General features: G+C 39.2%; 1 protein-coding gene across 1 annotated transcript; it reads left to right on the top strand.

Annotated features, from left to right (window-relative positions):
• Positions 1-244: 244 nt before the first annotated feature.
• Positions 245-12100, top strand: Smp_139080 (bestrophin-related; the record flags this gene model as incomplete). Its single annotated transcript, XM_018800070.1, has 4 exons — positions 245-599; positions 636-1006; positions 11111-11196; positions 11317-12100. The coding sequence occupies 4 exons, from the start codon at positions 245-247 to the stop codon at positions 12098-12100; spliced, it is 1596 nt and encodes a 531-aa protein (XP_018653920.1).
• Positions 12101-13896: the final 1796 nt, after the last annotated feature.

Here is a 13896-nt window from a genome sequence, read left to right as displayed (position 1 = left end):
AGTAATCCAAGAAGAAAATTAAACCATTTCATTTGCAAGCAGTTGACTTAAGACACTAACAACGCAATAATGCGGAAATGTGTACAACTTTTTCTACGAGCCAATCAGAGAAGAAAGCAACTCCCACTTGTTTACTTTAAAAAACCATCCAATCAAAACTCCGCACTAGTTTTAATTTCAACTTCAAGGTCAAAATTGATTCCACATTTGTATTGCTTATTAGTATCATGCCTTAGCGCAAACAATGACTGTCAGCTACGGCAGTCTCATAGCAACCGTCAAGTATGGATCATTTTTCCGTCTACTTTTTCGATGGCGTGGAAGTCTTTATAAATTAGTATGGCCCGGTTTACTAGTTTACTGCTTCTTTTACGCCGCTGTAGCAATCGCTTATCACTCTATACCAGATAAACCGGAATATCGAAATGCCAGGTTACTTTTTGTACAAATATGCTACATCGCTGGACGTGTAACAAATGCTGTCCCATTATCCTTCGTTTTGGCATTTTATGTGAACTTGGTAGTTAGTCGATGGCTGCAGCAGTTCCTTTGCTTACCAACTCCTGATGCGATATGCCTACTTTTATCAGCCTATTTAGGTGAAAATCCTAATCCCAAAGATCACAAAGAACTAGAAAATGGTGAAGAAAGAGCGTTGGTTTTCAGAAGGACCATTAGCCGTTACATCAACTTGGCTTCTGCTTTATGCTTTTGCTCAATATCTATCGGTATGAAACAACGATTCCCAACTCTTGATAGTTTGGTCATATGCGGCCTAATGACTGAACAGGAACTAGAAATTTATTCTAATTTAGAAGAATCAACAAGTAATTTTTTCGTTCCATTGGTATGGGCCATTTCTCTGATTACGAAAGCTCACGAAGAAAATATGATACGCGAAGAAAGACACGTGGATGCATTAGTCGGTCAGGTGGTAGAGTTTTGGGAAAAGTTGTATAAATTGTGTATGTATGACTGGGTGAATGTACCTTTAGTTTACAATCAGGTGAGTACTGTCTTTAAATTGCATATAATTCGTACTATATTTCCGGGTATAACCAATTAATTTGTAGTGCTACTTATATAATTATTTATTCTGGTTAGAAAATTAATTCACTTCCGTATAGTTGTTATGCTGACAACACCTAGGAAAGAGAACGGAATGTCTATCAGAAGCTGGCAAGATATGATGGAATAAAATAAAGGTTTGATAGAAATAGGGCCAGTTTCCTTTGTGCTTTACTAATGAATTCTATTCTTACACAATTCCACCACACTTTCTATACAACAGAAAGCTACTTCATCTTTTGTGGTCGGTTGTAAACAATTGGTTGCAATTTCATTGTTCACTATTAAGATTTACCATTTAGTGGAATGAAAAGTTACTGGCATAAATCGTAAAACGAATTGTTACGGGATGTCTTTTTTGATGAGTCCTGAAGTACATTCAAGAGATGCTAACAAGATATAGTATTGAGTACTATTCCATTCTTAGTGAAGCCTCATGATCGACACTTATTTAAACTAGATATAACTACATCACCCATAAGCGAAACCAAAGAAAATCCAAAAGTACAGTTTGTTAATTTGCGCCAAATTGTAAACCATGTAGTTCTATCAAGTTTCAAAGGTACTAAGCGTATGGAAAGTTACATACTTGATACTTAAAAATCATCAGGTATATGTTGCCAATATTTTTGTGCGTACCCTAAAATATTGTGTAACCTATCCATTTCTACTCTCAGTATGTTAATGATGAATACTGGAACAATATTTAAATGATGAATGGATGTTATGTCATTATCGTATCGTAATTTCGCCCTGTATAGCAAGCACTTTGCATCATTGAAGTCCAAAGTAAGTCTATAAAATGAGTAGGAGTCCATTATCGTGCTAACTTTTTGTCAGATATTAATATTGATAAGTTTTGGGGTTTTCTTAGTTTTAGTGTTTTCACGAGAATTCGGGTATACATCGCTACTGTACGAAAGTTTTTCTTAAAACCCATGAGACCCAGCCTTCATAGTTCTTTTTTAACTTTATGTGGAATCATCATTATTTTCGAAAAAGTGTTCACATTTGATGTCAACACCTTGCCAATAATGCCCATGTGTAACAACCCCTTCGGGATATAAAAGACAATGATTCTATCGGTTTCTTTTCCTTGATATGGTAGGTTCGGTGTCTTAGGCGCGTTTTACGCTCATCTAAACAGCTTTGATAACGCCGTTAAGTATAGGATGGTCGTTGCAATCGCATTTGTTATCATATAACAATTCTGTGAATAGTCTCAAAATGATTAGTGTCGTGAAATGTAAAATATGACTCGAAATAGAAACCAGTGATCATTTTGCTCCAGTTTGTGACAAGAAAAGTTTAAGTCTTGTTTAAGAGTATGTTGATCAAGTGTACTCTGTTCACCAGACTAAAACAAATTAACTCAGAATAATTTTATTTATTTGGTACATTTTTATTCACATTATTTCCAAAGGATTTGCTCATTTGGTGTATAACTCTACTGAAATCCTTTTACCTCCAAGCTAGGCGATCATAAATCCATGTTCCATAAGTTAGTGACAACAGTTGTTTGGGTTGGTTGTCCTTTCTCAATAATTTTGTTTGAGTTTGTCATATACTTTTATTTCGAGACATATATTTCCTTATTCATGTCATGTAAAGCATAAACCATTTTAATGTTTTCTTATTGGATTTCTCTGTTAGACGAAAAGTGACAATGAGACGTCTTCTAAATACTATGGGGCGTATCACCAAGGTTTTTCACATGATTGTCAGACACAAACGTGGTTTAAACTGTTTTACGTTGTTGTTTAGTATAACAATATAAGTTAGATGTGTTAATACTTCTTGCACCAATTACTTTGCCAACCACATCTATTCTGCTGATCTTTTCCCAAGTGAAAGTTCTAGTTTCAAGAAGTCGGCATCCATCAATCGCTGTGACGCTGAAATATTTTGATGTTGATCAACTAAAAAGACATACAGACCAAAAGTACTTTTGTATACATCTGTTATATAAAGCTTCAACGAACATGATGTTTTCGAAGTGTTGTTTGACATTCAGTGAACAAGTTTAATTTCATAGTTAGACTGTTAGTAAGGTAGTAAAATAAACTGTATGCCATATTTTGCCATGTTCTAGCCGAAAGACAAAAGACGTTTGTCACCACACATTAGTGCATTAGTCCAAGTGGTCTCACATTATAACATAATATTAAGAGATAAAGAGGGAAAAACATCACTATGGTTCATAGTAGGACCATTGGTAGTAATGAACCAGAAGGAAATCACAATGTAAATAAGTTTAAATCTAATAACTCGTATGACAAAACGGAAAACCAACTTATCTACATTGCAGCGTTTGGTAGGTTGTCATTTCACTTACATTTCACGGGTTTCAGCTATACATCGAATCCCTATGTAGTAAACATATAGCTCCGTAAATGGCTCAAACCAACAGTTAGACTTCATGGGTTCCATTTCTTTGTTTTGCAACCATATGACGTCTTCCATTCTAGTTCTATGGGGACATGTTTGAGCGCACAGCAGTTATGTATACGTAGTACATTAATCATTCAATTCAGCTAATAGAGGTTTATAACTTCATTAACTGCTCTGCGAAACTTCATTAGTCAATTAATTAGTAAGACTTACCGAGAACAAGTTTCTGTTAACGGCTGTTATTTGTTACTTACTCCTGTTACCCCTCGTGAAGGAACATAGGCCTCCCACCAGTATTCTCCTTCCAACTCTGTCCTGGGCAATCCTTTCCAGTTGCTATTCACTCTTTTTATGTCTGCTTCTGATTCCCTACTCAGTTTGTCCTTTGGTTTTCCCCTTTTCCGTTTCCCTTCAGCATTCCAAGTTAACACTTGCCTCGTGATACAGTTTGGTGATTATCGTAATGTATGTTCTATCCACCTCCAGCATCTTTTCATAACTTCCTCTTCTGGTGGAAGCTGAGTTGTCCTCTCCCACAGTAGACTTGCTGATGGTATCCGAAATACAGTGATCTTAAGTGGTGTTAGAGGTATGAGGGCAGTTATCATTTCCCGGTTGCCCACACCTTGGAAAGGTTCTTCTAGAGGTACCTGAAAAGGAAATTGGGTTAGAAGTGGTCTTAGTGACCTGAGAGCGTGACCGCAGTGCTCAAGGGACAACTGCTTGATGTCGTCCACACGCGACCTTTTTGTGTTAGCTCCGTACTTGTTGGGACCTTACCGCCGGAGACGGATATCCGTGGGATAAGGCGAGATGTGCATTTTTAGGGTCAACCTTTTCTAACCCCACCCCTTCTTGTGGGAAGGCAGCATCGCTGTTATGCTGGTTGTCTGAAGGAAACACCTTACTGCCGTCACACCTCTGTACAGTCAGCAGTACGACTTCGCCTTCGGACCTTGGGTTCGCTGCTTTTAGTCTTACCGCTCTTCCACCGACCTGTCTGGCATGGTAGGACCTTGAGGAACGATTGTTCCAGCCAGTATAGCTCTATTGGTTCATCACGATAGGCAAGCCCGACCACCACGTCAAGGTATCAAAAACGGTAGGGACGGAATACAATGGACAGCTTGCATGCAGCCACACAATTTAAACTTCACAAATGATCTAGCTTTCCTATCCCGTACACACCGGTGTAGCAAAAGCTTCTGAAGCAGTGGGCCTCAACAAACACAAGCGAAAAAGTCAGGATCCTCAAATACAACACAAAAAACACCATCTTAAGCACACTTGATGGGGAAGCTCTGGAAGAGGTAGAAGCTTTTACGTACCTGGGTATCACCACTGATAAACAAGAGGATCTGATGCAGACGTGAAGGAAAGGATTGGCAAAGCAATACGAACGTCTAGACAGTTCTAATGTACGAAGCTGAAACTTGGGGAACTACCACAACCATCGTCAGAAAGGTACAAGTATTCATAATCAGTTGTCCACGCAAAATACTTAATGTTCGTTGACCGGATACCATCAACCCGACCGTTGTTGCTACCTTGACGTGGTGGTCGGGCTTGCCTATCGTGATGAACCAATAGAGCTATACTGGCTGGAACAATCGTTCCTCAAGGTCCTACCATGCCAGACAGGTCGGTGGAAGAGCGGTAAGACTAAAAGCAGCGAACCCAAGGTCCGAAGGCGAAGTCGTACTGCTGACTGTACAGAGGTGTGACGGCAGTAAGGTGTTTCCTTCAGACAACCAGCATAACAGCGATGCTGCCTTCCCACAAGAAGGGGTGGGGTTAGAAAAGGTTGACCCTAAAAATGCACATCTCGCCTTATCCCACGGATATCCGTCTCCGGCGGTAAGGTCCCAACAAGTACGGAGCTAACACAAAAAGGTCGCGTGTGGACGACATCAAGCAGTTGTCCCTTGAGCACTGCGGTCACGCTCTCAGGTCACTAAGACCACTTCTAACCCAATTTCCTTTTCAGGTACCTCTAGAAGAACCTTTCCAAGGTGTGGGCAACCGGGAAATGATAACTGCCCTCATACCTCTAACACCACTCAAGATCACTGTATTCATAATCAACCTGCTTCAGTTTCTATTATTCCTCCTACATCAGCTTTCAACACTAAACTTCTTTCGGCTTCCTTCTCAAGTGTCACCATGGCCAACGATTCTAGCGCGCAAAACACTCCCAGGTCTTCTAAAACCTCGCTCCAAGCTACACATTAGAGCCTTCAACGTACGTATCCTATTTCAAATCGGTCAGCCGGTCTCCTTGGCTAAAACCCTAGAATCGTGTACTATTGATGTATGCTGTGTCTCCGAAAAACGCATATAGTGTAATCATTCACTTGACCTCACCTCGCCAAAACGAAGAGCCAACGAGATACACTCTCCGTTTATCTAGCTACCTGATGGCTAGTTCTGGTGGACTTGCAGGTGTAGTCATAGCACTTAGTACGAGGGAAGAACAAGCACTATTAGAATGGGTCCCCGTTAACAGTCGCCTGTATGCTGTCCGGTTAAACGGCTCCGTAAGAACTTGGAAGGATAGGGACACACGTCGTTGTCTTTTCGTCGTTTGTGCCTACACCCTCACTGACTGCAGCCGGGATGAAGTGAAAGATGATTTTTACAGAAAGCTCTCTGAACTTCTACAAAAAGCTAGGCGCTCAGACATAGTACTCGTAGCGGGTGACTTTAATGCTCAATTAGGTACCTTAAACCAAACAGAAAGACATTTAGATGGGTATTTTAGTATTCTAGCTCAGCAAACAACCCTTTCTCTTTCTCCTGGTGATCGACTGGACGTCAACATCTGGAGGAAAGCACAGGATGCAGCTGGACGATTTAGACTTCGCAGATGATCTGGCTCTTCTATCACATACGCAACAACAAGTGCACGAGAAAACGACCAGTGTAGCAACAACCTCAGCAGCAGTAGGTCTCAATATAAACAAAGGGAAAAGCAAGACTCTCCGATACAATACAACATGCACCAATCGAATTACAATTGACGGAGAAGCTTTGGAGGATGTGGAAACCTTTACATATCTGGACAGCATCATTGATGAACACGATGGATCAGATACAGATGTGAGGGCGAGGATCGGCAAAGCAAGAACAGCATATTTACAACTGAGGAACATCTGGAACTCAAAACAATTGTCAGCCAACACCAAGATCAGAATTTTCAATACAAATGTCAAGACAGTTCTACTGTATGGGGCGGAGACGTGGAGAACTACGAAAGCCATCATCCAGAAGATACAAGTGTTTATTAACAGCTGTCTACGCAAGATACTTCGGATCCGTTGGCCAGACACTATCAGCAACAAGTTACTGTGGGAGAGAACAAACCAGATTCCCTTGGAGGAAGAAATCAGGAAAAAGCGCTGGAAGTGGATTGGGCACACTTTGAGGAAATCACCCAATTGCGTCACAAGGCAAGCCCTCACATGGAATCCTGAAGGCCAAAAGAGAAGAGAAAGACCAAAGAACACATTACACTGAGAAATGGGGACAGACATGAGAAGAATGAACAAAAACTGGATAGAACTAGAAAAGACGGCCCAGGACAGAGTGGGCTGGAGAATGCTGGTCGGCGGCCTATGCTCCATTGGGAGTAACAGGCGTAAGTAAGTAAGTGAGCTCAGCAAACAACTAATGGTGATCGTCTGTTGCAACTATTCTCAGACAATCGTTTATTTTTAGCAAACGCTAATTTTAAGCATAAGGAGAGACATTGTCTAACATGGCGACCACCTGCGCCAAACCAACGATGAACTCAAATAGACCATATTGCCATCAGTCATCGTTGGAGAGGCTCGACAGAAGATTGTCACTCGTTCTAGTATACATGTTCAGACTCTGATCACGCTTTAATACGAGCACGCATTTGTTTGCGCCTCACTGGACGCAGAAAAACTACACTAAGAAGACCCATTAGAATTGAAATCAGTGAAGAGAAAGCCAAAAGTAAGTTCCAGGAACAACTTAGTTCACATCTAGGCAGTTCTGTAAACGAGGCTGACTCAGATGCTACTTGGAAAGATATACGAACAGCTGTGGAAACAGCAGTAACATCTATTAGTAATCTAAACCAAAGGGTTACAAAAAATCGATTGGATTTCTTCTAAGTCTATTTCTTTGATGGATCCTCATAAACTCATCCCATCAGGCTCTGAACATGAAGAGCGAAAGCTAATCAGATCTAGGCTAACCAAAAGTCTAAGGAACGATCGTGAGCAGTGGTGGGCAACGAAAGCAAAAGAGGCAGAGTCTGTAGGCTAAAATATGGGAGTTGGACGTAATCCCATCCGACTGGTCACAATCTCTGATTGTCCCAATATGTAAGAAGCGGTCAAAATCACCCTGTAATAACCATAGAGGGATTAGTTTGACTAATATAGCGTCTAAAATACTAGCCTCAATAATTATCGGACGCCTAACTAAGACTCGTGAGCTGCAAATACGAGAAAATCACTCTGGCTTCAGACCTGGTCTTGACTGTATCGACCACATATTCACTAGTCGTCATGTTTTAGAACACAGGCATGCTTACTGGCGTCCGGCAATGATAGTTTTTTCTTGACTTAAAAGCAGCATTTGACTCTGTAGACCGAGTGGTTCTGTGTCAGTGTCTGTCATGGAAAGGTGTACCTCAGAAGTACACAAACTTTGTGAAGGCTCTTTACTCGAACTCTACCAGTCGAGTGAGAGCTTATGGCGAACTGTCATCCGATTTTACAACACCAAGTGGTATCCGATAAGGCTGTCCACCATCCTCATTTTTGTTTAACTTCATCATAGACCTACTGCTGGAAATAACACTCCCGTCGACTGAATTTTCAGGAATTGATCTCCTACTAGGAGGTCCACTTATCGACTTAGAATACGCAGATGATATAGTCTTGTTTGGTGAAGACGCTGACAAAATGCAGAGTCTCTGTTAGAACTAAGTAACAATGCCAGGATGTTTAAGATATATCTCTCCCCCTCTAAATGTAAATTGTTACTCCGGGATAGGCCTGTATCAACACCTGAACTAAGGATAGAAAGTGAAGTGGTCGGACGCGTCGACAACTTCACTTATCTTGGAAGTCTGGTCAGCCCTAATGGGTTGGTGTCTGACGAAATCTCTGTACGGAATCAAAAAGCCCGTTTGGCTTTTGCCAACTTACGTCACCTATGGCGAAGACGAGATATCCGTCTATCAATTAAGGGACAAGTATACTGCGCAGCAGTTCGCTCTGTTCTACTTTACGGCTGCGAAACGTGGCCATTAAGAGTAGAAGATACTCGTAAGTTACTAGTATTGGACCACGGATGCCTTAGACATATTGCTCGCATCTGCTGGGATCACCGGGTAAGTAATAATGAGGTTAGACAGAGGGCATTAGGGAATGATGGTAAATCAGTTGATGATGTCATGAGTCTTCATCGACTCTGATGGTTGGGCCACGTTTTACGTATGCCTGAACACCGATTACCACGACGCGCTATGCTGACTAGTATTGGGGATGGTTGGAAGAAAGTTAGGGCCTGCCGAACCAAAACGTGGCATCAGTGCTTGAAGTCATTAACTTCTAGTCTGAACCATGTTGGTAGATGCAAACTACTTGGTTGGGGTCCGTGTGACTATCGTAACCAATGGTTGGAGACTGGGTGACATGGTTCAGAATCGATCACAATGGCGTAGGTGTATACACTCTTTATCTTCCCCTAAACCTTGAGATTAAGATTGCTCTATACCTTTCGTTCTACGAACTTATTCTTTCTCCCTGCATTGTATCCTTATACACAATCTTTCTTTAATATATTACCACCATTAAATTAGCTACTTCTGTGAATTCGGTGTTCATCTTGTGCTAATGAAGTATGGCAACTTGGACCGATGCATATATGTGCCTGGTCCTACGTTGTACCTGACTGACTGATTGTATTCCGTGCTTCCCCTCACATGTCGAGGTCTTCATAATGCAGTCAACCAACAGAAGAAAGAGAAAAGGGGAAAGTAAGAAGCCTTGTATGACTACGGTGCTTACTTGGAATGCATCTGTCAGGTGTCCTCCATGCACCATTTCGCAGAGTAGTGCAGCGTATTTCGAATAATGGTGAGAATCTTCTCAGGTACACCATAGCAGAGAAAAGATTCCAAAAGGTCCTCCTATCCACACCATCAAATGCTTTCTCATAGTCACAGATGTTGACGCATAGTGATGAGTTCCATCCAATTGGTTGTTCAACGATGATCGGTAGTGTGGCGATTTAATCTGTGCATGATCGATACTTACGAAATCCAGCCTGTTGATCTCGAAGTTGGGCATCTACTGAGTCTTTCATTCGGTTCAACAGCACTGTTGAAAACCTTTCCTGGGACCGGTAGTAGTGTTATGCCTCTGTAGTTTTCACACTTGCTCAGATCTCCTTTCTTCGGTATCTTGATGATGTATGCTTCTTTCCAGTATGTTGGCACTTGTTATTCCTCCCAATTCTTGAAACTTGTTGCTGAGAACAACCTTAAACTCTTTGAGTTTATGAGTGTCTCGAATCAAGGCTGTATTGAACATTTGTAATGCTGTTTCTACAGTTGTTCAGTGCGTCTTTAGCTTCAGTTTTGTCTTGACAATCACCGTGTAGTGATCTGACACTACGTCAGTTCTCGTGTTACTAGACAATTAGAGGGCATTTCAAACTGGTTCCTTGGTATTCCTAAAACATGCACGAAAATTTATATTTTGGGATTCATGATAGTGATATTCAACACCACATTAGGCAGTCGCATAAATACTGAGTTTTGATTGTAATCACCGCCGTTAGTAGCAATGTTTAAGAAGCCTATTCATTGTTTTCCTATTCTGGCTTATTTCTTGAGTGTTGATATTTGGGGTTAGAGGTATATATCAGTAAATCAGCTTCATATATATCTACATATTGTAAATCGTCTAGTCTAACCGTAATGCAACTGTTTAAAACAGAATATTTTGTCTACGCGACTCTTCTTTCACAGGCTCACATTTTTTACTGTTAACTCCAGAGATTGTGTAAAGTTATATTTCCACTGTTTTTCAATTGTTCGATCAAATATTTCAGGTTGTGATAAGTTTTTAGCTTCAAAAATGATGTAATAATGTATTCCTTTCATTTATTACTAACCCTACTAAATCGTTGATTTTCTGACACAGGATATATTGGTCATTAAGTTTTATATATATTAACTTATGTACGCTATGTATGCTGCCCAAACCTCACCAATATATGTTTTCTTGTACTGAGCAGATGGCTTTTGTCATATGTTTCATAATGTACAGATTGTGTTAGATGCAAATAGTGAGTGAGGAAAATTGTATTGCGGATTGATTAAATTTAGTAATGTAAATAATCGGATGCTGATAATGGTTCTGGGTTCAATCATTGTTTGGGTCGTGAGTGCTCACTACTGAGAATTCATATACTAAGACGAAACAGTTATCGAATACTTTTCAGTTTTCAATGGTTATCTAAGAGCAGTTCATGATACAAACCATAAAATTATGTTGGTATTGGTTGTCGACTTTTTTGTTTACTAATATTCTTATTTGAGAGTAAACTCATGGTTTAACATAAATTTGTAGATTTTGTAAATCTTCACTTTCATTTTTCACAGGTTGTAGCACTGGCTGTGTACATATATTTTGCTGTTACAATTTTCGGTCATCAGTTTATTGATGCCCCTTCAATCCTACCGCATATGTCAACCAGAGTCAATTCATCTAATTTAACATCTGTCAACAATAATAATAATTTCAGTAGTAGTATTCTCAACAATCCTGCCAATGATACAAATGTCACTAATGGTATATCATTTCCTAGAGTATTACCAAATATCCCAGTATTTACAATTCTTTCTTTTATTTTTTACAATGGCTGGCTTAAAGTAGCTGAATCACTTGTTTCACCGTTCGGTTTAGATGATGATGATTTTGAAGTTGTTCCATTATTGGAAAGAAATTTAAATACAAGTTTATATTTTGTAGATACATGTATTTCCGATCCGAATTTAATCCCTGAATTAGTAAAATCTGGTTGTAAAGTCGATATTGAAACTGATGATGATGATCATACTGATGGTACTGCTGTCAGTGATTCGGATTATTATAGTCGGCTTAATATCCCTGGTAGTCGTCAAAGGAAAATTAGTACAAAGTCAAAAGGCGGTGGTAGTCGAAGAGGCAGTTTTCTGTCACCTAATTCGTATGATGAAAATTATCTATCAACACCTCATACTTTTGAATCACCTATGGATAATGAAACACCTTGGCCTGAATTACCACCTACTCGTCAACGTAGACCATCACATACAGCTTTTATTGGATCATTGGAAGTAGCTGGAGCTACAAAAGAAGGTAATTTAAAGTTGTCTCCTTCACTACACTCTTTAACACCTGATCAACAGAGTCCACATTTACATCCTGATACATTAATTACTTCAATAGGATCATCACTTCACCGTTTAGGATCTAAAATTAGAAAATTGTCACTCAGTCGATCAAATACTCCAGTTATTCATGAATTAACTAATCTTAATACAGAAAGTCCAGATCGTTCAGTTAGTGTAGTATCAAGTCAAGATAAGCTTAATTCTAAAGATGCTTAAAAAAATGAATACAAAAAAGAAACTGCTTATATTCCAAATTTTTTCCCTTGCCTACCTTTTTTTCATCTTGTTAATATTTTCCATTCAAGCATTTGTTTGGTTTTTGTATGCTTATTATAAAGTTATCATATAAAACATCGACACAAATAAACAAACAATACCTCATGTGTTTGTTTTTCTTTTTACAACCGTATGACTGTGTTGTGATTTACTATTACTAATCATATATATGTTTTTTTTCAACTTCAGTTGTATTTAAACTGAAAATAATCGAATATCCCTAACTTGCATGTTTCAACATAGCTTTCATCCTCTTAAACAGACTCGTATTTGGAAAGAAGCAATTATTCAATCATTCCACATTCCTTTCCTGTTAAGTGTTCCTTGTCTTCATCCTGTCGTAATTTTTGTGAAAAAAATTAGAAATGGCATTATTTTTTAAATTATTTTACATAGTTTAGTGATATAAAGAGACTTTTTCAAACCGTACATTGTGTATAATATAAATTGATTTTGAAATTTAATTGTGAAATCTTTGCTGTTCGTTGAATTGGTTATATTGGTGTGGCGTACAACCCGATCGTAGCTGCTACCCTGGCGGGGTGGCTGTCCTTGCATATCGTAATAACCCAATTGTTCGTACTATATTAGTTGGAACACTCGTTTCTTCATTTCCTGCCACACAATGTAGGTTGGTTGGAGAATGGTAAGACTAAAAGCAGCTAGCTTAAAGTCAGGGGGTAAAGTGAATCTTGATGGTTGTACAGGAGTTTGATGGGAGTAAGGTACTAACACAAAATAAATAGCGGTGATGCCTCCTCATAACGAAATAGTGTGGCTAGAAAAGGTCGACCCGTCAAACAGCACATCTTACCTTCTTTCATAAGTGTCCATTACTAATGGTTAGGCCTGAAAAGTATGCAGCTAACATATGCAAAAATACTGGCAACTCACCCATGTAAGTCTGGTTTTAAGGAGCTGTCCCCAGGGCTCTGGGGTGACCCCTTACTCAGTCTCTTTTTCAGGTCCTTCAAGAATAAGTATCCTTCCGCAATATGGGAAATCGAGAAATGACAATCACTATGCTTCTAATGCTACCCGAGCACTTCATTCACAGCCGAACCCCATCTTCATGTAGCGTACAATTAATTCGGTAAACTCGAAGTACTCATTACAGATTAGACAGTTAACGCATCATTGGATTTTATTTGGAAACATTGTAATCTGTTAAATAATCTATTCAGGTGATTATATTATATCAGATAAATTTCCTAAGACACTCAATATTATTTGTTTAAATTCACTGAGGTAATTGTTTTTCATTAGTAGGTAAAGCAACTTGAGAATCATCTTCAGGATAAGTAGTGATAGGATTTCCACAAGAATTAAAGACGTTCAAGGGTGTGTTTATTTATTACTATTCACTTTCACTGTAGGTATACTCTTAGAAGTAAATTTTTATTTGTTTAACTTCTAAAGGATTATTCTTTTACCCGGAGTTCTTTTGAGTGATTTGAAGTATTCAGATGACACAGAAATGTTTGATAAAGATTCTGAAATAAATATAATTTTCTGAATATCTTGAGCTGTAATAAAAGAATGTTTAAGATGTGATTCTCATCATCCAAATCTAAAATGTCGTCTCAGAATTGATTTGCGTCTATGACTATTTGGCTAACCCCAAAATATACTGCCAAACCAATGAGGATCGAGAAAGCAGCTTCAAAGTTATTGCGCGAATATCAAAATAGGGTTAGAAGTTCGTGTTGGGAATCAGGGTTAGGGTTTCCATGACG

This window comes from Schistosoma mansoni, chromosome W (genome assembly GCF_000237925.1).
Source record: "Schistosoma mansoni strain Puerto Rico chromosome W, complete genome".
NCBI lineage: Eukaryota > Metazoa > Platyhelminthes > Trematoda > Strigeidida > Schistosomatidae > Schistosoma > Schistosoma mansoni.
This window is presented reverse-complemented; position numbering and strand designations above follow the sequence as displayed.